General features: G+C 41.2%; 1 protein-coding gene across 3 annotated transcripts in view; it reads left to right on the top strand.

The window, feature by feature from the left end:
* RGS22 (regulator of G protein signaling 22) overlaps positions 1–22,437 on the top strand; it is a 157,198-nt gene extending 134,761 nt beyond the window's left edge. For 2 of the 3 annotated variants that reach the window (XM_061604060.1, XM_061604080.1), the window contains 5 exons: positions 460–639; positions 5,069–5,215; positions 7,037–7,147; positions 9,719–9,827; positions 12,089–12,254. In XM_061604060.1, coding sequence (XP_061460044.1) covers positions 460–639; positions 5,069–5,215; positions 7,037–7,147; positions 9,719–9,827; positions 12,089–12,231 — 690 coding nt within the window. In that variant the 3' untranslated portion in view covers positions 12,232–12,254. Of the gene's footprint in view, positions 1–459; positions 640–5,068; positions 5,216–7,036; positions 7,148–9,718; positions 9,828–12,088; positions 12,255–20,950 lie in introns of those variants that run through there. The other variant, XM_061604071.1, reaches the window with a different exon arrangement.
* Positions 22,438–27,015: the final 4,578 nt, after the last annotated feature.

Raw genomic sequence — 27,015 nt, 5'->3', positions numbered from 1 at the left:
CACACAAACCTGCCCAGTTATTGAAATATTTCTTTGGACCCTTTAGGTCTCTCTGCCTGCTGAAATGAGGTGGTAGTGAACAGTGAGAAGAGAGCCTTTCCAGTTATGGTGCCCCAATGCTAGAATATTCTCCCCAGGGCAGGTTGCAGGTTACCTGGCACTGAGCCTGATGTCTTTTTGACACCAGATAAAGCCACCTTATTTGCTCAAGATTTTTAAGAAATTGAGCTCCATATTGTTTCTGACTTTCCATCGTTTTGTTTGTTTGCTTGTTTGTTTAATCTGCTACTACTTTTTTTTGCAGTTTTACATTGTGTTAATATATTTATTGTATTGTGTTATTTTTTATTTTTGTTTATTGCTCTGAGAGTCTTTATTTGAAATAAAAAAATAAGAGCATTTACCTAGTGACTGTGGCTTTGCACACATTCCCTGCTTTTTGTACTTTTCCCTTTTCAGGACATGTGCCATTCCCATTGTGATGATGCCATTATCCAGAATAAGATCACAACTATCATCAACTGCTTCATAAATTCTGCCATTCCACCAACTCTTCAGATTGATATACCTGAAGAACAGGCCCAGAAGATTATTGAGCACAGGAGAGAACTAGGCCCTTACGTGTTTAGAGAGGCACAGGTATAAGAACGGACACCCTGGGTTTGGTTGGAGGCTATTGGAACTGAGTCTTAGAAGAAGCCTCTGGTTTTCTGGAATGAAATTTGTGCCTGTGAATAACTTGTGGATGCAAAGATGTTTCCATAAACACAGGTCTTGGATCGGGCAGGACCAGATTTTAGTGTATGAAATAAACATGAAAGAGTAGGACCGAAGGGAGTCATAGGTAGGGATGGGTGAGAAATTTGATTCAGTTAGCTTTTAAAGATGAATCTCCCTAATTCGTACTTTCTGAAACAATATGAGAACCAAAAACAACCATCCTTTGAAATTCACACTTTTCTGGATTTTGCAATGAAGTTCTCCAGCCAAGTGAACTCTACAAAAATGCATATATTAGGATAAACTGTGCATAAAATGTGTATATTATTAGTGAAAATAACATACAAAAATACATTATATTAGAGGAAATTGCTTTGCAAAAATGTGTATATGCATACAGAAATGTGTACATTCTCTCTGTGAGTTTCTCTCAGTAAAATGCTGATAAATTTTCATGAGAGTTAAAAAAAATAAATCACAAACTGATGTGGAAATATGGAGAACTGAACTTCAAATTGGAAAAATGAAAAGTTGAGAGAAACAGAAATGGACAGATTCACACATTCCTAGACATAGGTAAACCTATCTATGCACAGAAAATCCTGTCCATGCTCTAGCACCTCTGAAGTCTTCTTCCCATTGCAGTCGCTTAGGACCTCTGAAAAGCTACTTCAAATGGTCAGGGAACTCTCCAGAGATGTCTCCAATGAAGCACAAAACAGTTCCTGTCAGTATGAAAAATCAACCCAGTGTGGAAAATTCCAGCTCACTGTGGGTGTGGAAGCACGGGAATGTTTGGATCTGAGTTAGAGATTTTGCAAATGTCAGCTGTGCACAAGGGCAGCTTAACTTTATCAGATGCATTGCTCTGTTTCTTTAGATGAGTGATGTTATTAGATCTGGTTGTAGACTCTTTCCCCTTACCCCCCCCCCCTTTTAAAAAAGTATGCTTCTTCTGCTGCACTGACCAAATAGGGTGATTGGTAAAAATTAAAATTAATACTGTTGGCCACCAACAATTACTACCTTTTATGCTTCTATTTTGAAAGGCCATTTAGCTAATTCCTTCCCTTCCCTCTGCAAAATACCACCAACAGTTGTTCACTACTACCATCCCTCACCTTTTAAATATTTGTTAATGTGCATCCATAAAACATCTTTGATCATAAGAAACTGACCAGCCCGAAAGACAACAGAATCCTGGCAGATTGTCAGATAGATAAGGGGTCCCAATGCATGAATGGAAAATACAGCAAATCTCCATGATTCAGGTTGGAACTGAGAGCTTTATCCACATAAAAAAGGATACTTTGATAGGGCTTATATAGATAGTGGACACCCTTGAGTCCTCAGCCATGAATTCACATACAGCGTTAGTAGGGTTGCCAGGTTCATGGCCTGAGACTGATCCTTTATCTTTAGGAGAAGAGAAAGTCAGCCAAGTGCAGGTGTTCTTGCAACACTGTAATGAGAAAAACCACAAGGTGGAATTCTCCCTTCCCCCTGCACACCTTTTAAAGATACAGAAGACCTCTTGGTTGCCAGGCCCGGCCTCCAAGAGGTCTTCTGTATCTTTAAAAGGTGTGCAGGGGGAAGGGAGAATTCCACCTTGTGGTTTTTCTCATTATAGTGTTGCAAGAACACCTGCACAGCTGACTTTCTCTTCTCCTAAAGATACAGGATCAGTCTCAGGCCATGAACCTGGCAACCCTGAGCGTTAGGCAAATTGAGTTCACTAGTGCTTTGTCTCAGATCTCAGAGTGCAAATTAGATAGATTTACCCTCAAACGTGAATGGAATCGAATTTCTCCCCCATCCCTAATTATAACACAATGTTGGAATTTACGTCATATGCATCATTAGAGGCAATGGCTAGTTGGAGTATGGCCTGTAAAGAGGCTTTTCCTGAGTTCTGGAAGACTGAGGGCCTGTGGTGGTGGTGGGGAGGAGTTATTCAGAAGGCCAGGCCTGTAATAAAAGTTACAGAGAGAGGCCCGATTGTCTTTGCATCCCAGGTTGAACCGTAAAACTTTGTTCTCAAGCTAGGTCACTAACATCTCTGAAGAATAATCTGCCTGGCTGTGCTGCTGGAGTAGGCTGCAGAGCTACATAATATCAATGATGATCACAATAACAATATGCAGTACTCAAAAAGTACCATGGACAGGATATATAATGATAAGATAATGGAAACCAAGGGCTTTGTTAGTGACAATACTCACTGGTACAGAGTACTGGCACCTTTTTTTTTTTACTGCCCATGGCAGCCATTATATGATGGCACCTTTATCAAGATATGAGTACCAGCCCCTCATATTTTACAAAAAAAAGAACAGCACTGTGGAAATCTAAATTACACTCTGACAACTGTTGAGGTTCAAGGAACACAATACTCTCCCAGCATGCAAAATAACACGATTTCATGCCCTATAGCTGATATGAATTGACTCTGCAATTTGAGAGACTTCCAGCTGACTCAGTACAGAACTCAGGCAAGCCATAATTCATGTAGTCTGTTACTGGCATGATTGTCATCTGAGGGAAAGAGGAGGGGTGCTGAGATATGAGAAGGAGCCAGGCACAGAGAGAAGACAAGCACTCAATGAAGAGAGAGGAACTAAGGTATGGTGCCCCAGCATCTAGACTTTCACCCTCCAAATGTTGCTGAATTACAACTCCCATCAGTCCCAGCAAGCATGATGATGGCCAGGGATTATGGGAGTTGTAGCTCAACAACATCTTGAGGGCCAAAGGTTCCCCATACTTATCTAGGCCCAATCTTACAGATACAGATAAGATTGAGGGCTGAATTCAAGGTTAATATCAAATATGTTGTACAGTTATTTATGCTTGTTATTTTAAACTTTAAACTGTTTAAATTCTTCTCCATTCCATGTTCCCAATGAAAATCTTTGCTCAAACTGCTGTTTGGCATGGGAGAGAAGCTTCCATTGAATCTGTTATATTTTCCTTATGATAATTTCCAGAATTGGAGGATGAAATTGAGCTCTAAAAGCTCCTTTCAAAGTATGCATCAAATTTGTCAGGGAAGGCTTACAGGACACACCAGTCAAGAAGTTAGATGAGACCTTCATTGCCTCTCTCAAACAAGAACAGGTCAGCAACAGGAAACACTCAACTGGGTATGACTAAGACCAATACCACCTAATGACTAAATTATATAATGGCACTATCCACACAACATAGGTTCACAGTTTTAATCCTCTATTTGAGGCCATCCTTTGAATCTAGGTCTTTGCATTCAAAATTGTTTTTCTTTCTTAGTTTAAAACAGACTTTGCAAAAAGATTATATCACATAAAACATTTCCTCATAGCTCTGCAGTGTTATTCTAGAACTTCTCCAGAGGTAAAATCCCTTTCTCTTAAAGTAAAACTTTTTAAAGCCCCCTTTAAAGTGGAACAATTTGGCAATAGTTGGGTTAAAAGCAACCATTCTGATTCATATTTAATTAAAAATATTTTAAAAATACAACACCATTCTATGTTTTTATTAATGCAAGCAATTATTTAGGACAACATTTTTACTGTGATTATAGGGATTTTTCTGGTAGCAGCAGACACATACTGATGAGAACCATGTGCAAGTCTGAAGTAAAATATTGGGAAACAATTTGGAAAGGGGGGTTGTGCTGGGCATTAGAAAAAAAGATGTGCTTAATTATGATGGCAAAATACCCTGCCTGCAACAGCATCAGTTTCTCTAGGGATGGGCAGCTTTGTTGGACCTACTTTGTTTTTTACTAGAACCCAAGATCTACCAACCAGAACCAGGTGCAAAAGAGATACAACTAGAATTAAAGAACAGGATTGCCAGTAACCACATTCTCAGGCTAGCAGTTTGAACTGAACTGAGTTTCCAGTCCTTTCTCTTAAAAGATTGCTCCTAAAGCACTTCCAGACTGTCACTGTTTGGGGTGGGATTCATTCAGATACCAGCAAATTCAGGTTGTGCAATTGAAGCTGATTTGGACCTGTTGAATAGCAAACACACTTCCTCAAAAGACCAGACTTTTTGCAGTAAGGAAAGTGATGGGAAAATGCACTGGAAAGTGTGGGATAACACTGGCTTTAACCTCCTCTACAAACAATCAGGATGAATATTCAATAAACATTGTCTGGAAGCTACTCTATGTAGCTTTTTTCATTTCAGCAGCAGGTGAGGAAAGGTATTTTATTGTTGCTCTTGTGTAACTAGGAGTCAGAAACCCTTGTCAATCTGCTTCAGATCTTCCAGAGATCTTCCAGTAAATCCTGATATACCTTCTGCCTAACTCTGCTGTATGCTGTTGAAATGTAAGACCTCTCTCTTCTTTTTCCTGCTCCAGATGACTATTTTTGCTCTTCTGTTTAAATTTTGGCCAAAGTTTTGTGAGTTCCGAAGTAATTTGGCTGATGAAAAGATTTTGCCTGTTCTGGAGAAGCGAAGAGAAAAGAAGCATATGAAGCTGAAAAAATCAAAAGAACGAGAAGAGGTGACAAAAGCTAGATAACAACAGTGTGACCAACTTAGACAGTAGAAACAATCCTGATACGGATCTGATTGAAATTCTGCAGAAGTCAATGGAATGACTTTGTTGGGTTGCATTCAACTAAGTCCTAATCAGAGTAGACCCATTGAAATTAATGAACCTTAATTAGTCACGTCTTTTCACTACAGTGGATCTATTCTGAGTGTCACTTCTGCTAACCTGGACATGACTAGGGTGGTGAGAACATACGAAGAGCCTGTCAGACCAGGCCAATGGCTCATCTAGTCCAGCATCCCACTGTCACAGTGGTCAACCAGTTGCCCATGGGGAGCCCACAAGCAGGACCTGTGTGCAAGAGCACTCTCCCCTCCTATGGTTTTCAGCAATTAGTATTCGGAAACATACCACTTCCAACTATGGAGGCAGCGCATAGCCATCATGGCTAGTAGCTGTTGACAGCCTTATCCTCCATGAATTTGTCTAATCCTCTTTTAAATCCAAGTTGGTGGCCATCACTGCTGCCTCTGGGAGCAAATTCTGTAGCTTAACTATGCACTGAAGTATTTTTTTTGTCTGTCCTGAGTAGGACTTGCATTGAATACCACCCCATGTCTTCATTACAAATAGCTTTTCTCTTTTTTCTCTCTTTAAATATTAATCTAATTATTTACTACATTCCTTTTCAGCCTTCAAGTAAGTACAATATTGTAATATAAAACACTAATTGAAATGTTGCTAAAATGTATCATTGCAAGCTAGAGTTTTCTTAGTCTAAATGCAAACAGCTTCTAGTGATGCCAGAAAATCTTAGGCTTTCATGCTTCTCCAGAGAAAAGGTGTTCCATTATTGCAGAGAGTTGCTTCCATATGTACACGATCTAGCTAGTTAGCTAGCTATATGCAAAGTGGGTCTATCATGTGTGGAGTGCTAGGAGCACTGTGGAAGAGAAGGTAGGGTAGAAATCCGGATAGGGTCTCTAGCAATAGTAGAGAAACTACCTACCGTTGGGGAGACATGGTAGAATATGATTTCTACCAATAGTAGAGACCTCCTAGCCTTGCTGGAGGATGTTGGGGCGGGGAGTTGAAATGATACTCTGCCATCCCAAAACAGGCTCCAACAATGGATATTGGATGCACACTTCCCGGAATATCCTTGGCAGCAGGAGGTAGGGGGTTATGCAGATGCTAGCCCTGGCCTGGAACTGGGATGAAGATGGGGGGTTAACTGTGGTCACTTCCTTCAGCCAACACAAAGACCAGCAAATCCTTTCCTGTGCCCCAAAGGTTGCTTTGGGGTGGGTGGGAAAGGGACCCTGGACACTCTCTTCTGCCAAAATGATTGCAGAAAAGATGGGGAATGGATTCAGAGAGAGGCAGTTCGCCATCTCTGAGCTCAGTCTGTCACCCCAGTGGTCAACCTGAAGGTGAAGGCTGAGTGTCTCTAGCTGAGGAGGAGAAAGGACAAAAGCCTCATCCAAAATATAAATTAATGAACACTTGCCTATATCCTGTTTTTAATTTGTGTTCATATCTTGTAAATACTTACTGAGTTCCTTGCCAAGTTCTTGATTCCTCTATTGTTTGAATTTCAGAAACCCAGTCTTAGTTCTAAAGAGAGGGAGTTCTGTAGCTGAAGGGCAGCAGCCTCTCCAGTTATCCAAAGAGACAGTATAATTGAGAGATTGCACTAATTGATCTTAGTGATTCTGATTAGAAAAAAATGAAAAGTGGAGCTGTAAACATCCCCTGAAGTATTGACAGCCCAGTGCTTTAATTTGCTTTAAACAGAGATTAATCAAAAGTGTTTTTTTTAATTATTAGACCCAGTGGAAGAAATCCCCCATGTCTGTTAAGATGGGTTCAGTTCTTGAGGGTAAAATGAGTAAAAGTGAACTTTCATCTACGCCAAGCTTTTCTGGATATGGACGACAGGTGATTGAATTATCAAATATGTACAGTTGGTCCATTCTGTATCAATGAGAGGTTGATGCTGCTGCTGTTCCTAGCCTTGAATCAAAATTGGTAGCTTAGTATCTGTACAAAGACAATAGGGGTGGATGTGCCAGTTAATTCTTCAACTAATTTCCTCTAGTCTACTATAAATTCATGAAGTACTGAAATTGTCTAAATCTGATTTCAAGCAGTTTCTGATTATCAATTTCATTCCTACGGTACACAAAATTGAAATGAAGCCCAACCATGTGTAACTTCACTTGCTTATGTTCATTTGTCTCTTGTTACCTGGTTGTTTCCATCCTTGGCTTCCTCTACCTTTCTCTTCCCTTCTGTCAAAATACGCATTGTAAGCTCTTTGGGCAAGGGCCTCTCTTTTTAGTTCTCTCTCAGTCATGTTTTGTTTACACTGTTGGCACTATACAAATAATAATGATAATACCCTTAACGTTCTTAAATGGTGGGCATTGCAGGGACATTTTACTCTTTTTTTAAGGGGTACATGTGCCCCAGTTTTTTCACCTACTTAATTAAAAACCCACACAAACACAAAAGTTCCAGAACTTCTCCAGACAAAACTAAAGATAAAGGGGTACACGTTACCTGTTAAGTACTATGATGGAAATGCCAAAACATATACACCTCATCCTATTGCACATGGCCTTTATGCTTCCTAGCGAGGGGGAAGCAAACAGCCCTGTGAAAAGAAGAGATCAGACACAGGGTCTGTAGACTAGGAGTGTTAAATTTAAGGCCCTTGAGTGTCTTTTCAGACCTGTAAAGGAGTCCAAATGTGACCTACTACTTGCCACACACATAACCATATCTTCAGGGGGGGGCAAGGAAGCTGCACCCTTGATAGTCAGAGGCTGATCTGCTGATAGCTATTTACATCCCGTAGGAAGGTATTATGTGCATTTATATCATATCTGTTATATTCAAGCTAGAAATGTTAGTAATCAGAGAAGTTGTCAGAGTTGTAGAAATGACTTCTGATATTCCCAGTATTTATATGTAATTAAGGCAGAATTGATGGTTTGCTGTTAAATTCAAATTAACAACTTTTAATGGAAAATTATGGCCCCAGGGTAACTGCCATTTAGGGAATTTGACCTTCCAATCCATTTTTAGTTGAGTATCCCAATCTAGACCCATTCCTTACGTTTACTTCCAAAGTCACATTCACAGTAGCTGCAGAAGGAAGGTGTCTACTTTCACTCCTTCTGGGCGGGATACAAATTTAATGAATAAATAATACTTAGGGGACTTAGATCTGAGTCAAATTAAATGTCCCTGAGAACAAGTTTCTCAGAATGTCTCCCAGGCAAGCCCTGTTGAAACAAACGAGTCTAATTTTAATTCATTTTGATGGGGATTGCTCAAGAGAACTTCCTGGTGGAATTGTACCTTTAATAAGTTACCTGTTCAGGATGGGGTCATGCTCCTTCTGAAGGACCAGGTCCATAGCCTAGGGGTACTCCTGGATTAATCTTTGTCACTAGAGGCCCAAGTATCCTCTGTGGCTAGGAGTGCCTTTTACAAGCTTTGTCTGGTTCATTGGCTATGGCCATTCCTGTACAGGAATAGCCTGACTTCTGCAGTCCATGCGTTGGTAACCTCAAGGTTGGATTACTGCAATACGCTCTGTGAGGCTGTCCTTGGCCCTGGTTTGGAAGCTCCAGCTGGTGCAAAATGCGGCAGCCAGACTACTAATGGGAGCACATGGCCAACAACATGTGACAGCACTCTTAAAACATCTGCACTGGATGCCCACCCACTACCAAGCCAGGGTCAAGGTCCTTGTATTAATTTGCAAGGCCCTGAACAACTTAGGTGCAGGGTATCTTAGGGACCGTCTGAATCCTTATTTCCCAGCTCTATTACTGAGATCATCTATAGGAGCAGCTCTGATTGTCCCCCGAGTTGGCGAAGCTCATTTAACATCAACATGAAATTGATCCTTCAGTATCATCAGCCCAGTTCTCTGGAATGCTCTGCCAATAGAGATTAAGCAGGTGCCTTCTGTTTCAAGTTTCAAACACCTGCTGAAAACCTTTCTGTTCCTCCAGACTTATGCAGGCAATTAAGACTGGAATAATGAGAAACAGAGAGAAACCAAAATTGATAGATTCACCCATCCTTAGTTGCAGCCCTCAGGTATCTCGTGAAGAGATCTGCAGGACTAGGTTTTCTAAAGCGGACTCATGATCCAATCTGGCTCATGATCCACCCAGATCAAATCAGATAAGTCTGCTTTTGAATCCGAGTTCTGCAGATTCCTCCTCCATTCATCTCTCAAAGATGTGTCTTGCTGGTTACAGGTGGTACTAGAGAGCAATAAGGGAGATTTTTGTTGTCCTTCTTGTCAATAGCACTATAATATTATTAGAAATCTCTTTTACAACTTAATTTTTTAAAACACACCGATAACTGCTCCTTTGTGAAAATCTTGACATTATTTTTACAGTATAAGGAGGGCCTCCCTTTGTTAAAATGGACCATTGCCCACTGTTAACTTTGTTTGTTTTGATTTTTAAATGTCCCTGGCAGCTTTCCTGGACTTACTCAAAGTACCTAGAAGCTCTCCAGCAGGAAAGAGTTCTCCTAAAGATTCAAGAGGACTTAGATAAAAAATCAATAGCATCATCGGCTTATACAGGTCAGCTTTTCATCAAGCTCTGTGGCTAGAGAAAGGTCACTGTGGGTCCAGCTACAGCTCATTTTCTCACTTAAACATGTGAAGCACTATCTAGGTTCTCCATATTTTTGTCCTATCCGTGCTACATAGGTGCATGTGCACAGTCACTTACATGGATTACTTTTTCACTAACCCCCCTGAGTAAAGCAGAGCAGTGGCAGTAGTAGTGAGATTTCATGTTGTAGCAGCTGCCACATCCAAAGCACTGCTGGCTCACTAGACCCAGGCGGGGAAGGGCGGGGAGCTTTCTGATTCAAGAAGCTGCAGCCAATGGGAGGGAATTAACTATGCCAGCTGTAGAGCTGACATAGTTTAGAGGCCATTTTGAGGTGTTGTGGGGGGAATGAGAGGGCTTAAGATTCTGAGCAAAGTCATCTGCCCTTGAAGTGCCTGAACGCTACTTTTCTACGGTGAATTGCTTGGGGGAAAGAAGGGTGTTTCTCTTTCTCTTTCTGGAGAGTTTTGGGAGTGGGGCCAGGCCACAGCAATGCAGACTCCAAGCAGGAATACCGGCAGAGAGTGATTCTGATGTGAGAGGAATGAAAAGGGAGAGTGGGCTCAAGGGGAGGACTGGGGGCTGCTAGGTGGGGGGACTGGCTGCCTTTGGTGGGTCGCTGCCTCTTTTGCATTTATGGGCCAGCCTTTCCTGGTCAGTTATGTAAGCCATTCTTATATATCTATAATTAGTCAATGGTAATCTATCCGTATAATTGAGACAAGGAGAATCTTCATTCAAGGATCGCTTGTACAAAAGAGGGCCAAGATGTGGCATGTGCAGTGCAAGAAGGTACAGCCATTATTGGGGCATTGTATCCAAGTACATGTAACGGCCTAGTACTTTGGTTTATGCTTATGCACACGCAGGTGCATGCACACACACTTGTCATTGTGCCAGAGCATCTTACTGACTGTCTCACAGATCATGGCATCAGTTATTTTCCATGCATTCTGTTGGGATGGCTATAAAAATTAGCAGCATTTTTGAATGCTTAAGGTTGGTATTCAACTAACTCAGCGTTACCCAACCTTTTTTGACCCAACGCCCCTTTGCAAAATCTTTTTGTGCCCAGTGCCCCCTCAGATTAAGTATATGCCAATGCTTCCTATTCTTCCCTTAAAATATGAGTAATGCATAAAAGGTATTTTCAATTATTATTACTGATCGTTTTTATCATGCCTTTTTATTGCACTTAGATTACACATTGAATTCTTAGTATGATTTATTAATATACATACATAGTTATAGAAAAGTAAATAAAATGAGATTTATTATAAAATACTAGTGTGATCCTTGAGCTTGATGAGTTTTGGCTAACTTCACAATATCTGGAGTATACTTGGATAGTAATAGTCTTACACTGTGTTACTTAACAACAAACTCATTCAGTTTACCGGCATTGTTTCGTTAAACAAGTTCATTTAAACATCACAGAAACAATGGGTAGCGAGTGTGTCCCATTCCTGAAGAAAACCAGCAAATAACTGACTGTCTTCATCACCTGTTTGCACATGGCACTCATCCGTTGGAAGAATGCGCCCTCCACCAGCTTATCAAACACTCTCTCGTGATTGGTTCCAACATCCCTCAAGACAGCATCGGAACATTACCTAGTGCTGGGGCATGGCTAATATCCCCATTCCTTGATATGACACTGGCCGCTATTCGGAATTTCTTTACTAAAGAGCACACACTATTTATAGTGTTATTTCCATGAATTGAGACTATTAAATACATTCTAACTGGGGACAAAACAGTTTAAAAATTAATGATTTGTGTATTAAATAAAATTAAACTTAAATGCTTCAACTGTCGCATCAGACCGCCAAATGTCAACGCCCCCTAATGAACCCAAACGCCCCCCTAAAGTTTGTAGCCATGCCAACACCCCCCTAAAAGGCTGTAACGCCCCCCCAGGGGGGCTCTACCGCCCACGTTGGGAATCGCTGAACTAACTCATCCCGTAAGCACAAGGATTACCGCTTGCGCAAGAGGATTTCTCCCTTCTCCTTTCCCCCTCCCCAAATCTGAAGGAGTGGGGGAATACCTAGAACATATTTAGGGAGCATGGGGAGAAGAGGGTGGAAAGTCCCATTGCGCGAGCTGAAATCCTTGCGCTGATGGGATCTTGACTTAGTGCTATGTTGGATACAACCCTTATTGTCTTTAAAAGGTTTGCACTTTTTCTAGTTTTCAGATTTTTGTTTCTTTCTTTGGCAATCAGATCTCTCATCCCTTCTCACACTGAAGAGTAATCACCCGCCGGCCTCAGAACGAACTGTTATTACAACAACTTTTGCCTCAACTTTTGTGAAGCAGCATTCGTTTCCTCCCAAAGACAATGCAAGTAAGCCTCAGGGGGTTTAGTAATTCTCCAGTTTGAATTGTATTATGTCATCAGATTCTCAGTAAACTCTGTTTTCCTTTTGCTATTAAAAAAACCCTTGAAATATTATTGATTCTGCTAGCTGACATTCACGCCAGATGTGGCATGCCATGCAACTGCACACGATAGTCTCCCCAGGGCTGGCTGTGGCTGACAGGAATTGTTATCCAATAGACCAGGATGGCACCAGGTTGGGGAAACATACATATTCATATCTGAACTTTTGCAGGTATTCTGCAGGCTTCATAGTCTGAAGGATTTTTCTTTCCTTAGTGCTTCATTATGTTCTCTTTCTCTTGTTACATACGGAGTTAGGGGAAGGGCCATAGCTCAGTGGTGGAGCATCTGCTTTACCTGCAGAAGGTTGCAGGTTCAATCCTTGACATCTCTATGTGAGGCTAGGAAGTACCCCTGTCTAAAACCCTACAGAGCTGCAGTGTGCACAGACCTGAGCTAGATGAACCAATGGTCTGACTCAGTATAAAGCAGTTTCCTATGCTTCTATTCCAAAGTTGTGCTTACAGGCTTGCAGTGAAAGCCCAGGTCTGCTGTAGCCTGTCCACTGGCCAGGGCTGGTACCAGCGAGTGGCCAGGTTGGGTCCTGGCCAAGGGCCACTGAAGGGCCCCTCCTTCGGGTGAGATGGTGAAGCTCCCACTCGGCGATCTGCGGCAGCATCAGGCGTGGCAGCATCAGGTTGCAGGACTCAGCGACCCAACGCTGCCAAGTATGGCAAAACAGGAGCTCCCATGGACCCCCACTGCAATATTGACAGTGCAGGGCTTAAATAGGCCCACCTGCCTGTCACATCAGCGTGCCAGTGTGAGAGCATGCAGGTCTACCATCACCCAGATGGCGTCAGGGGCATCCCTAAGGAGTTGACACCTCCATCGCCATCTTGGGTGATGGCAGGTGTGTGAACGCAGTGCATGGTATATGCGCATGGATGTGCTGATGCAACAGGTAGGTGGGGTGGGCAGGCTTATTTAAGCCTAGCACTGCCTGTATCAGGTGGGGGTATTTGGCCTTACAGCTCTGTGGGTCTAGGGCAGGCTAGTGCCCAAGGGTCCAGTCATGCCTAGTGCTGACCCTGCCACTAACACTTTCTGTACTTCCATCTGTGCTGCTCTGACTTCATACTCTTGTCATTCATAGAATAGTGGAGTTGGAAAGGCCTATAAGGCCATTGAGTCCAACTCCCTGCCCCTTGCAGTAATCCAACTTCTGCCTGCTGTATGGAAAAGCTGCTCTTGCAGTGCTTGCTTCCTCTCCTTCTTGCTCTTCCAAAGTCCACTTTCACAAGAATCATTGACATTGGTGTTTTAGTGCGGAACTCCCCATCTGTACAACGATATCATGACACATGATGTCAGGGAATTAGGTCTTACCAATGAATCCAGAGCCACTCCTGAGTGATCAAGCCAAGTGGGAATGAGCAGAAAGAGTGTCAGGACCATGTCAATATACCAGTTTTTTAAAGATTTATTGAAAGATGTCTAATTGACACAGCCAGAGATGCTGTTGTGAGTCACCCATTGCAGGAATGGTAAAATGCAAAATTAGATAAGCCCAATGTCCTGATTTTTCATACTCACACAATCACACAAGTAATTGGGGGCCAGCCAGTTACTATAGAGGAGAAGAGACTTAGAGAAGGGGAGGAGGCATGCTCACGGAGTCTCAGGTGGTAGGCTGTGCAGAAAACTTCTCAAATCTTCTGGTAAAGCTGGAGTGTCTTTATAGTCAAATAATGTTTTGATGTTCTTTTGATATCTTCACTGAGTCCCAGTATCTCATCCATCAATTGGTCAGCTAGCACTCTGAGTGGTGTTAGTCTCTTGGCTCATTTGTGTTCTTAGGACTACATCTCCTTTCTCATACCAGCTTGGTGCCTATCAAGGGTGCTGATCATGGGATCTCTTTTAGAGCACTCAGATTTACATTAGAATTATAACTTTTATTTATGGTTGGTGTACTCCAAACACCTTCAGTTGTTGCCACTTCAATGCCATCAAGACCTCTCCAGTTTCAGACATAAGCCCTACAAAAAGAAATTTGTTCATACTTCACACTCACACATCCACTACATGTTATTGTAACATAGACCCCTCTATTAGCTGCGGCCTTGGCACAGTGCATACAAGGAATTAACAGACACTGTGCTTTGTTTTACAAACAAGATGGAGAAAGTTGTAAACACTCCTGGCTTTATCTCAAACACTGTTTTTCTGTCAGTTTCAATACTAAGAGCATTTCTTATATATATTTTAAAGCTACAATTATAAATGTCAATACTATAGAATAATATTTATAGTAAATGCATAGCAGTGCAGAAGCATCTGGAAATATTCCAATAGCAGTATCAATAATAAATGACATAAATATATAAGTGCATAGAGGTGTTCAGGCATTGATATATGCAGTGCCGTGAAAAAGTATTTGCTCCCTGTCTGATTTTCCGCGTTGCATATTTTTGGTTTTGGTTCAAGATCTGGCAACATTCAGTGCCAAAAATATGCAACAATGCAGAAAATTAGACGGGGCAAATACTTTTTCATGGCACTGTATATAGGAAGGAGGAAATATACAGCAAATATACTTTAATTTGTGTTAGTTATGTCAACACACCAGGATTTTTATTCACAAATATTAATATTTTCACACTCTTAGGGTGTTACCCAGCCAAAGTTAAATCCTTTTAAGCCCCATTGGGATGTAGTTTGGCATGTGCTTAACATTTCCACTGACTTTGTTTTTACACTTTGGTTCTTAGGCTGCAATACTGTGAACTTCTACCTGCAAGTGAACCCCACTGGGCACCATGGGACTTAATCCCAAGTAAACATGAATTACATTGGGCTGTAAGACTGCAATATTGTGCACAATTACTAGGGAGTAAGTCCAATTGAATTCAGTGGGGATTTCTTGTGGGTAAACACATATAGGATCACACTACTTTCTCTGCTACAGAGCTTTTTATTTATTTATTTATTTATTAGATTTTTATACCGCCCGACTAGCATAGCTCTCATAAAACCCATCATAATAAAACAAGAACTTCTTCTTTTTAAGATTCCCAAACCCCGTTGGTTTAATGTAAGCTGCTATCCTACAAATATTTACTTAGTCAATTACATTTAAAAAGTGGTACTTATTCCCAGTAATCTGGCATAGGATCAGGCTGTTGCAGAAAATTAGTTTTCTAGTACCAGAGAGTCTCCCTGTGGGAAAGATGGCAATCAACAATTTATAATGTCTATCATTTAACACCATGCCTGCGCACAATAAACTTTAAAACTTACATTCTCCAGCTCACTCTAGTTTGAACAGATGCATTTCAAAGGTCAATAAGCCACACAAAATAGAATTTCTTTAGTATTTATTTGTGAGTGTTTTAAACTGAGGAACCTGTAACCCTTCAAATGTTAATGGACTACAGTTCCTATCATCCCTGACCTTTGGCCAGGCTGCCTGGGGCTGATGGGGTTTAGAGTCCAACAACATTGGGAAGGCCACAGATTTCCCACCTGTACTACAGTGAAAAAAGTGTGATGTAACTTTTCAAGGCTAATATGTGGTATGAAATAAGGCCCCGTGCTCTCCATATAAGGCAGCTTCATCCATAGGAAAACCAAGCCAGCGGCCTAACTATTTCTATACACTCAGGAAGGGCTTGTGTTTTTCAAAGAGCAGGTTCCTCCACCCTCTCCTGGCACATGGCAGTCAACAATTTATAATGTCTATCATTTAACACCATGTCTCTGCATGGTTAGTTTGAAACTAATGGGCTTTCACAATCAGTTTGTAATATGTATGGCACAAGGGAATTGCTGCATATTGTTCAAAGGAAAAACAAAAAGAGACAAATGCATTGAGCCCTTAGTCACATCTAGGTCCCATCCACACCTTACCTTGAAAGAACTCTGGCATCATTTTAGCAGGCATGGAAAATGCTGGGAACTGTAGCTCTGTGAGGCCAGCATTCTTAACAAACTATGGTGATGGACTGCCTTCAAGTCAATTCTGACTTATGGCGATCCTATGACTAGGATTTTCATGGTAAGCGGTATTCAGAGGGGGTTTACCATTGCCTTCCTCTGAGGCTCAGAGGCAGTGACTGGCCCAAGGTCACCCAGTGAGCTTCATGGCTGTGTGGGGATTCGAACCCTGGTCTCCCAGGTCATAGTCCAACACCTTAAGCACTACACCACACTGGCTCGCTTAACAAGCTACAGTTCCCACGATTTTCCATGACTGTTAAAGAGGTATAAGTGTGCTCTAAATGTATAGTTTCCTTTTAACCCATAAGAATACAGCAGGGATGGGAATCTGTGGCTCTCTGGATGTTGTTGGGCTACAGCTCCCGTTGTCTCTGACCACCGGCCATACCACCCGGGGCTTGATGGGACTGTTGATGGTGGCGGTTCTTGCGTGACACAGCATACGTTACTTTGGAGTTAAGTTGAGCAAGAAACTTCTCAGATGCATTAGATCAGGTTAAGAGTCTTTATTAAGACATTAGGGCCAACAGCCTTAAGAGTAAATACATGTAGAGTTTCTTCAGTCACCCCCCCTTCTGGTACACCTCTCTCCAAAGGTAAACACAGAAGACAACCTCTCAGTTCAGAGGCAATATACAGAAGACACAACTTACAGACTCTGTTAGAACTTTCCCAGTTGCTATCTCACGTTACCATGACAACCGCTGGCCTTGGATGTCTGCTCTCTCTCAGGCCAGGAGATAACAGTTACTTCTCCAAACTTGCAGGCTTTATGGAAAACAACTAGAGACAGTAATGCCTATGGGTCAACAGCCCAACATACTCCCCTTTTTCCATCAAGACTGCAAAACTTTCCATTGCATCTATAACTTTTCCATTTCAGCAATACATTTCTACAATACAAAGGTAATACATTTCAATACATTGCATCATACAGATCCAAATTACATCTCAGTACATTGCAGTACATTTCAGAACATCTCTGTACATTTAGCTAGAACTTTATTCAATCAAATTTCGGCTGAACACAAGTCAAATACAGTGTCTCAGGATCCATTTCAACTTGTTTATGCATACCTGGGCTGGTAATTACCCCCACAGTAAATCTTTCAGGCGGTTTCCCTATGTTTGATCTTGTAGAACGTCTTAAAGGCACTAGGGCTTCTGCTCTCTCTGCCCCCCCATTTGTGCTTGTGCTTGGCACAGCGTGCCCAGGATCCTCCATTTCCTCAGCCTTACGTTTCTTCGATCTTCGTTTCCCACAAATGAGTTCATTTAAAGCATCTCTAAGTGGAATTTGTGTGCCTTCCACTTTTATGTCAAGATCTGGTTTAAATGTTTGCGCTTTTGTATGTGCTTGTGTGTCACTTGACCCTGTGAGAATGACTGTTTGCCTTTGATCCCAAGGCTTCTCTGCAACTTTAATGCTTCTGCTCAGGATTAATTGCTGTGTTTCTGGACACCAAACTCTGAAATATGCATTCTGTTGTGCTCTAGGTGCACGTTTGCCACGTCTCTTACCCAGTGGCTTGTCAATTCGGCTGCGATGCACTCTTTCAGGCATCAGCCTGACTGCATTACATGAATACTGTGGCTGTGAGCTTTTAACAGCTGTCTTCTTACAGCTCTGACCGTCATTCTCTTTCCGCCTCATTAAACTTAAGGCATCAGCGCACTTCACACCCATGGTCATTTTACACTGCCCTTGTGTCATGAAACCCTGACAGACAACTTTGCCTCTTCTTTGCACAAAACATTTTCCTCTGTCAAACGTCACACAATACTCAGAATTCACCAGTTTTCTTACCGACAACATGTTATGAGCCAATTCTGGTACAAACAAACAATCTGACAGTATTCCAAGTTTATCAAATCTCACCAGTCCTCGAGCTTCCACATTCTTCTGCGATCCATCCGCAAGTAAAACAAAGTCCTGCACATCTTCTGAAGTGTAAAACAAACTCCTGTCTGTGATTAATATATGGCTCGCACCGCTGTCAAGAATCCAGTTAACAGGTCCTAAATCTTGAGACTTCTGTTTACAAACAAAGTTCACACTTCCCTGTTTCCAGCCTCCGTCCCTGGAGTTTCGCTTGACTGCACAGTCTCTCTGAAGATGCCCACGAGCTCCGCAATCATAACAAGCCTTTAGCCGCTGCTGTTCCTGCTTGCTTCCAACTGCCTCCTTCGGCACGGCACTTTTCGCCTCTTTTCACCGCTGCCATTCCTGGGTCAGCTTTTCTTCAATAAATTCAACGTTCAGGCCTCCATCAGGCATGGCTTCGATTCCCATAACAAAATTATTCCAAGTCCCATCAAGTGAAGCCAGGATCAAATAGGTCTTCTGAAGGACAGAGTGTTCTATGCCTCGATCCTGCAACTCAGCAAATAGGCGCCTGAATTCCGTGAGATGCTCACTCATTTCGCACTCACCCGTGAAGCGCATCTGGTACAGCTTCCTTGCCAAACACAACTTAGATCCCGCGGTCTGTTGCACATGAATGCCTTCCAACCGGTCCCACATCTGTTTGGTGTTTGTAACATGTCTCACGTGTAGAAGTTGAGAGTCTGATAGAGCCAGAATAATAAAAGCTTGAGCCCTCTCATCGTTCCTAGTCCAAGCCGCTGTAAGGGGTGCAGGGGGTGTTCCATCAATAGCTTCCCATAAATCCTCCTTTACTAGGAAAGCACGCATCCTTGGCTTCCAACTGCCATAATTCTTTTCATTAAGTCGTTCCATCGGCAAGCCTCCAGACATGTTTACAGCCATCCTGCTCACCTCTGTCTGGCACAATCAATCACGCTGCCTTCTCTGGAACTCCGTCTGCCGTTCAGACCAGCAACTTACTCTTGTGTAACGCGCTGTGGATCTGGGCCCATAACCCTGTTGATGGTGGCGGTACTTGCGTGACACAGCATACGTTACTTTGGAGTTAAGTTGAGCAAGAAACTTCTCAGATGCATTAGATCAGGTTAAGAGTCTTTATTAAGACATTAGGGCCAACAGCCTTAAGAGTAAATACATGTAGAGTTTCTTCAGTCACCCCCCCTTCTGGTACATCTCTCTCCAAAGGTAAACACAGAAGACAACCTCTCAGTTCAGAGGCAATATACAGAAGACACAACTTACAGACTCTGTTAGAACTTTCCCAGTTGCTATCTCACGTTACCATGACAACCGCTGGCCTTGGATGTCTGCTCTCTCTCAGGCCAGGAGATAACAGTTACTTCTCCAAACTTGCAGGCTTTATGGAAAACAACTAGAGACAGTAATGCCTATGGGTCAACAGCCCAACAGGGACTTGGAGTATAAGAACATCTGAAGGGCTGCAGATTCTCCATTCTTAGAAAATAGCTTTCTAGGAAAGCATTAAGTAGTAGTAGTAGTAAATAATAATAAAATAATCAGTGGCATGAACTGAATTAAAGAAAGTCTGAAATAGATGTGTTTTCAAAACACATTGGAAGGCTTGCACTGTAGAAACCATGTGTAATTCATATGGAGGTAGTTCCACAACTGTGAGGCTTCCACCAAGAAGGCCCCATCTCTCATACGGACCAAGTTAACTGATCTTATTGATGGGCACAGGAGCAGGATTTTCGTTGGTGATCTTAACAAATGGGCGGGATCATATAGGTAAAGATAGTCCTTTGAATAAGTAGTCTTTGCAGTTCTAAGCGTTCATATTTATTGAGTGTAATGGGTATTTATTTTTTTCCTTGTTATACTGCTATTAGAGAACTCTTTCCAGTTGAGGTCAGACAGGCCTCTCCCTGTTGGACTTCAGGCATCTATTGAATACTTTTCTATTCTAGCAAGCATTTTAACTGAATTCTGATTTTATAGTTTTAATTTATATCTATTTTCATTGTATTGAGTAATTTGTACACCACTTGGAGATTATTGTAACTAAGTGGTGTATAAATTGTTGGAATGAATGAATAAAATACAGTAATGTCTTCAAAGACTATTTCTGGCATGCCTCACTAGCATCATATTTGCAAGTGAGATTAAATTAGATTTAATCTAATCTAGATTTAATATTTATACTCTGCTTTTCTACTAAAATAATATTCAAAGTGGTTTACAGTTAAAAAAACAAAAATACAATATAAAAATACAAAAATTACATACTCACTTTAACTTCATAAAGAACAATAATACATCCCAGTTGCTGTTCCTCTTGCTGTCTCCAGCAGAGCTTCTGTGGCTCTGTTGCAAATCACCTAAAGGATTCCCCCCAAAGGAGCGCCCTCCTTTTGGTAGCTGCTTTCCAGGCAGCAGTTCCTTATGTCTGCATTCTCATTCAGGCAGTACGCTGATGACAACAGTCTCTTGATAGTTCTAATTGTTGTCTGTGTTATCATTGGCTGGCTGGCTGATCTTTCCTTAACCTATGAGACAATAGTGATGTTTCTAAACAAGTCCTCCCACTGCCTTCTGATGTTTCCATCTCCTCTGCATCTTCTGCTAGTCTCAATCAATTTCTTCAGTTTCTCACCAGAGGCCAAGAACCATAGGGCAAGAAACAACTATTACAGAAACAGGTATTAGTTGGAATGAGAAACAAGTATTAGATGGAAAGAATACATTCTTAAAATTGACATGGAATGATATGAAAATATATATAGTATTTGTCTGCCTGGAGTTTTTAATCACTAGTACAGAAACCCTTAGAAGTATTTGCTCCTTTCTTACAGGAACTCCAAAACTTTAAGTACGTAATGTGATGAAGAAATGATGGATTTGCAACTACTCTGGGAACAGTCTACAGTAGAAATAAAGTCTTGTGGGCAATTTGCTTGTACTATTTTTCAGATAAGGTCAACAGCCATCTTCTGAGGGCCAGCAACAGAGGAGAAACCAGCTACATTTTGTTCAGTGGCTTTGAAAGCATTGCCCTTATTTATTGCACTGTTACTTGGTACTTTTGCCTTTGGGATGGAGGGTTTGTCCATCAAGATGACAACAAAGTCACCTACGGGAAAGGTTATAGTTCTGCAGGTGCTGTGCATGGAAAAGTCCCCAAGTTCAATCCCTGACATTCCCAGATAAGGCTGGGAAAGGCACTCATCTGAAACCCTGGACAGCCACTGCTATTCAGTATAGACAATACTGAAATAGATGGACTAATTGTCTGACTAGGTTTAAGCTAGCCATCTATGTTTAACATCTCTCTGAAATATATATAAATATTGTTGCAGCTCAGGCCTAAATGGGGGGGGGGGAACCTGGTAAGGATCTGGCCTCTGCTATCAAAAAGATCCCCCACCTTCAGCCAAATTTTAACAATAAAGAAGTACAATATTCATTAATTGGTGATCACTTGTGGCCGAGTAAGATTGTCTTCCAAGATAAGGTCTTTAACGGTGGGTCCGTAAGTGACTGTGGAGGCCAATTCTGGATCCACACAGCCTCCCACAGTGAGGACATAGGTTTCCAGATGGAATACCCAACATTTGGTTTACCTACATAGCTATTCCACATGTCCACCCACTCATCCTTCAATTTCTGTTCCCTACTATATTCTCAAGCACTTAATAACGAAAGACTGTATATTTTAATTGGTAGCTCTGTTCTGAGTCAGACTTGGTAGATTTGCTATATGAAGGATATTATCCAGATTTTTGTCAGAGAGGATAAAGCTTCACACGAATGCTATCCAGCCTTGCAGAATTATATCCACCCACGCCATAAAATGACTTATTTCCCTTGTGGCCTTGATGGAGGTGGTGTAACTCCATGTCTTATTTGTCTGTCATAAAGGAGATGGAATTGCTTTGGTGCATAGGTAGAATTTTGCATGACTGGCTGTAATTTATTCTTTTAGTAACATTTCTAAAATACTTCACCAATCCAGTTTACAGTTGGGTCTGGGTGTTTCAGTGAAAAGGCTATAGAGGCATAGTTATGTTCCAGACAAGTTAAACACTTTTGAATATAATTTATTTTAGTGAGAGAGTTAATCATGATCTCAAGTCTCTTTCCTGCAAATAAATGGAACTTAAAAGTGTTTTACTTTGGATTGTGCCACATGCGTTTTGTTGCTTACTGGCTATTTAAAACAAGAAAGTGTTGCTGCACCTAAAGATCAACAGCTTTTTAGGGTCCATCCACAGAAGGAAGGAATCCATCAGTGGAGTGGGAATAGAGGCAACTTTTGGTGATTCACTCTCCTCTCTGCATTCCTCTATGCCTCCCTGAATCTTCTCTGGAAGACTGGGAGACCCTCTGAAGCAGATTTTGAGGGGTGGGGCGGGGCTGCAGGGAGTATTACTGAAAATTGCCTCCCTCCCTGTTCCTTTGATGGATTTGCTCCATCAGCAGATGGACACCATTTGATACCACTCATTGTGACTATTTAAGGAAATGGTTCTGATATAACTATTGCTTGGTTGTATTCTTGATGTGTTTTGATACACTGGTAGAAAAGAGTTTGCAAATGGGAGGAGCAGAAATGGATGTAGGTGTCATCAACAGGAATCAAACATTTGGTAATCCGTTCTTATTAAATATTTTAATGTATTGCTCTTTGCTGACACTTCTCTCAGTGACACAAGCAACACTTAAATTGCTGTTTGCATTTCCCACTTCTGTAATTGAGATGAAAATTTTACATTGCCTAGAATGTACATTTGATTGCCTAGAATGTACATTTGAATTAACATTGATTCTTTTCCACTTTAGATCCAGTATTAGCAACATTTACACTTCATCACTTCAATGTCCCTGCCATGGGGTAAAATTACATATCAGATACACAATACAATTAGGTAACTAGGCATTTCATACCATTTCCAATTTCAATAAAGGTTCTTTCAAACTGCAGTGATGGAGAGGCTTGCATGACCATTGTTTTAAGTATATATAATCCATCTTTGTTCCTGAGACATAAATTTACCTTGTGATGATTTAAAACACGGGTAAGGAACTGTATTCAGCTCCCACACCTTGCAGGCCACTTTGATAGGTGGACAGGGCTACCCACCTGTCCACATATGATGACATCAGGTGATTCAACTTCAAAGCAAGAATCAGGAAGGCACTCCTGTTGCTGCAGGGCAACAGAGAAAGGTGCCAAATTCAAAATGCACCAAACTCTACTAGTGACTGGAAAATAATAATTGGGAGGGCACTTAGCATGTGCTCTAGAGTCTTCCTTTTCAATTTGGCCTCATGGGTTTACCTGCCCCAAGCACGTGGTTTAATGTGACATCAGGTAATGAACTGTTGGACATGATTTAGGTGGAACCATACTACAGCTCAGATGGGGAGACCTGGCAGATAGCATTGGACAGTGTGGCAGGGCCACACTGGTCATCTGATCTCCATCTGGCTGAGTCCCTGCAGCATACCACTACAGAGAGGGATGTGGTGGTGGCAAAGTCAGCATGGTGCCAATACACTGGCAGGAGCCTTGGACTGGCTTGGCTAACATGTTTGCACCATGTTGATCTTACTGCCACTGCACCCCTCCCTCTCTCTGTCCAAGCAAGTTGGATGGAGGACAGGTGAACGGCAGAGCCCCACTACATTATCCTCTGCTGCTGGTGCAGGCTAGAAGTTTCCCATCACTGATTTAAAAACAGAACTTTGACACCTGTACATTTTTAGTTTAGTCTCATTGCTGTACAATATGCATTTAAAAATATGCAATTATTTATGTGAATTAACACATTAAAAATATCACAATTTATAGTCTGTATCCTTTCCAAAATTTATACACCTAGAACCGAGTACAGAAGTAAATGTCTAATGACATGATCCCAGTCCACAATTGTTTTTCAGGGTGGGTATGGGATACAGTTTATATGTGTGAAATAACTAATCTACTTCAACGTACAGCAGGAACTTAATTTGACATTCAATTTATGCAGAATTGATTTGTCTTTATTGCTTATTGGAATGACAAATGTAATGACAATGTAAATTTGCACGTTAAGTTATCTTTTTAACAAATACCTATTGTGTTGTACAATTTATTCCAAGTATAAAAGGTTGGTTCTTGGTCATATACGGGTAATTTTAGCAAAATATGGATGAAATCTAGAGCTCCATGACCATCACCTCTGTAGACCTCTGTACTTCCTGCCTGGCAAATATTTTGTAAGGAAAATATTTATGGGCCACAATCCAGCACAAAGTTAAGTGTCAACAATTCCATTAAAATCAATGGGCTTAAGCATACAATGCTATGTTGGATGGATAGTGATTGTAAGGATGTCAAGTCCCATCATTACAGGAATAGCCCCAATGCTTATACCCCCTGGAATTCAATGTTACTCCTACTCAGAGTAGACTCACTGATGTTAATAGACATGACTAACTTAGGTTCATTAATTTCAGTGGGTCTACTCTGAGTAGGACTTCGCTGAATACAATCCCATTAGTGTGGCTTGAACTGATATTTAGAGTTAAAAGATGGGGTGATATAATGGATTCCTTTTTATTCTGTGACTGGAACATGGTGTTGGAGAAAAAACTCCATACTCCAAATGAATCTTCTGCATATCTTCTCATTATGGTCAATGCACGTAAGGGAGAGGGTCCAAGATTTATTCTTCAGCTTAGAGGAGCTCCATACTCCAAATGAATCTTCTGCTTATCTTCTCATTATGGTCGATGCACGTAAGGCAGAGGGTCCAAGATTTATTCTTCAGCTTAGAGGAGAAATGGTCCACGATAGAATAACACCCACTGAACTTTGTGGTGATGATGTCAGAGAATTCAGAAGAAAATGGAAAAGGAAGCAGAGATTGTTGCAGGTCAGGAATGGAAATCAGTCAACACCACTGACATTCATTCACATCATTAGATTACTGCAATGCACTCTATGTGGGGCTGCCTTTGAAGACGGTTCGGAAACTGCAGCTTGTGCAAAATGCAGCGGCCAGATTGGTAACGGACCAGACGGTCCGAACATATAAAACCGATTCTGGCCTGCTTGCACTGGCTGCCTGTATGTTTCCGAGCTCGCTGCAAGGTGCTGGTTTTGACCTATAATATAAAGCCTTACATGGCTTGGGACCACAATACCTGATGGAACGCTTCTCCCGATACAAACCCACCCGTAACCTACGGTCAAGATCAAAGGCCCTCCTCCGGGCGCCTACTCCAAGGGAAGCTCGAAGGGTGGCAACAAGGGAGAGGGCCTTCTCAGTGGTGGCCCCCAAATTATGGAATGATCTTTATGATGAGATGCGCCTGGCGCCAACACTGTTATCTTTCCGGCACCAGGTCAAGACTTTCCTCTTCTCCCAGGCATTTTAGCATGTGTTTTAAATTTTTTTATATTGTTTTAAATTTTAAAATTGTGTTTTAAATTGTTTTTAAAATATGTGTTTTAAATTGTATATTTGTTTTAATGTTTTTGATTGCTGTAAACCACCCAGAGAGCTTCCGCTATGGGGCGGTATACAAGTGCAATAAATAAATAAATAAAACTGTTCCTGTTGTCTTTAAGTTTGCAAATGATACACAATGACTTTTTCACATTGTTTTGACATTTCCTTTACACTGAAATGAATGTAAGTTATGTCAAGTAGCAGATAGCAAGATGAATAATGTAGTATTTGGCAGAAACTGAACAGTGGAATGGAAAAAGCGCTGATTGTGACAAATACAAGTCAGATTGGAAATAGTCGCATTCTTACATCCCTACTCTGTGGGACTTCTGAGTAAAGACGAATAGGAGTAGGCTGTGTGAATATCTGCCACTTACTGGTGTTAATTGTACATATAAATAAATATTATTAAATATTATTAATTTAAGAAATAGTAAATAAGAGCAGTTTGCTCATAGAATCAGAGTTGGAGGGGGCCTTGTAGACAATCTATTTTAATCCCCTTTTCAGTGCAGAAAGTCCAGAGCCAGAGGGTGCCCAACAGAAGATCTCCAGGTAGCATGAGCCCACCAGCCTCATAGGAGTCATTGGTTCCATTGTCAATTTCGTTTACCATCAAGATGATTTTCTTCTTCTATATGGAAAGCTACTAAGAGACATCTTGGGGCAGGATCCTAAATTGCATTGCATCTGGGCATGTAATAAAATGGAATGAAAACAAAGTCTGGATAAACTATACACTGGGGTTTTAGGAAGTAGAAAAATGAACAATTGTGTGCAACTTGCACTGCATTGTGTTATGCCACGTATTATCTATATGATGGGATTAATTTTAATGTTCAATTAATACAAATCCCCTCTGAAATAATTGTACAGTGCCTTTCTTTTGTTTTCAGTGCCCGTTTGATAAGGTTTGTGAGTAAAAGATAAGCAAAATGCAAATAATGTGCATTCATGAAATAAATATTATCATGAGGAAGTTCTGATCATCAGAACTGCCAGAAAGGGCGTGCTCCAAGGGACAACATGTGGTTTGCACAACTAAGGTCCCCCATTAACTTGGTAACAGAGTTGTGAATAGGGATGGAGAATCTATCAATGTTGGTTTCTCTTAGTTTCTCATTTTTCAAATCTTAAATTTGCCACATTGTAGCATCAGTTTGTGAATTTTTAAAAGCCCTTGCCAAAATATTGCCAGCGTTTTAGTGAACATTTCTCTTAATATGCATATTTTTGGATGCAATTTTGGCTAATATACACATTTTTGCAAGCAATTTCCCAAGTATATAAGACTCCTTCTCTACTGTGCTGGTGGAGTTGCAGAACACAAGGCTACTTCTATCACATGTGGTGGGCTTGTGAGATAATCTTTAACTTCTGGGATTAGACATATCAAGCAATCAACAAAATAACAGGCCAAG

This window comes from Rhineura floridana, chromosome 1 (assembly GCF_030035675.1).
Source record: "Rhineura floridana isolate rRhiFlo1 chromosome 1, rRhiFlo1.hap2, whole genome shotgun sequence".
In the NCBI taxonomy this organism is placed as follows: Eukaryota; Metazoa; Chordata; class Lepidosauria; order Squamata; family Rhineuridae; genus Rhineura; species Rhineura floridana.
This window is presented reverse-complemented; position numbering and strand designations above follow the sequence as displayed.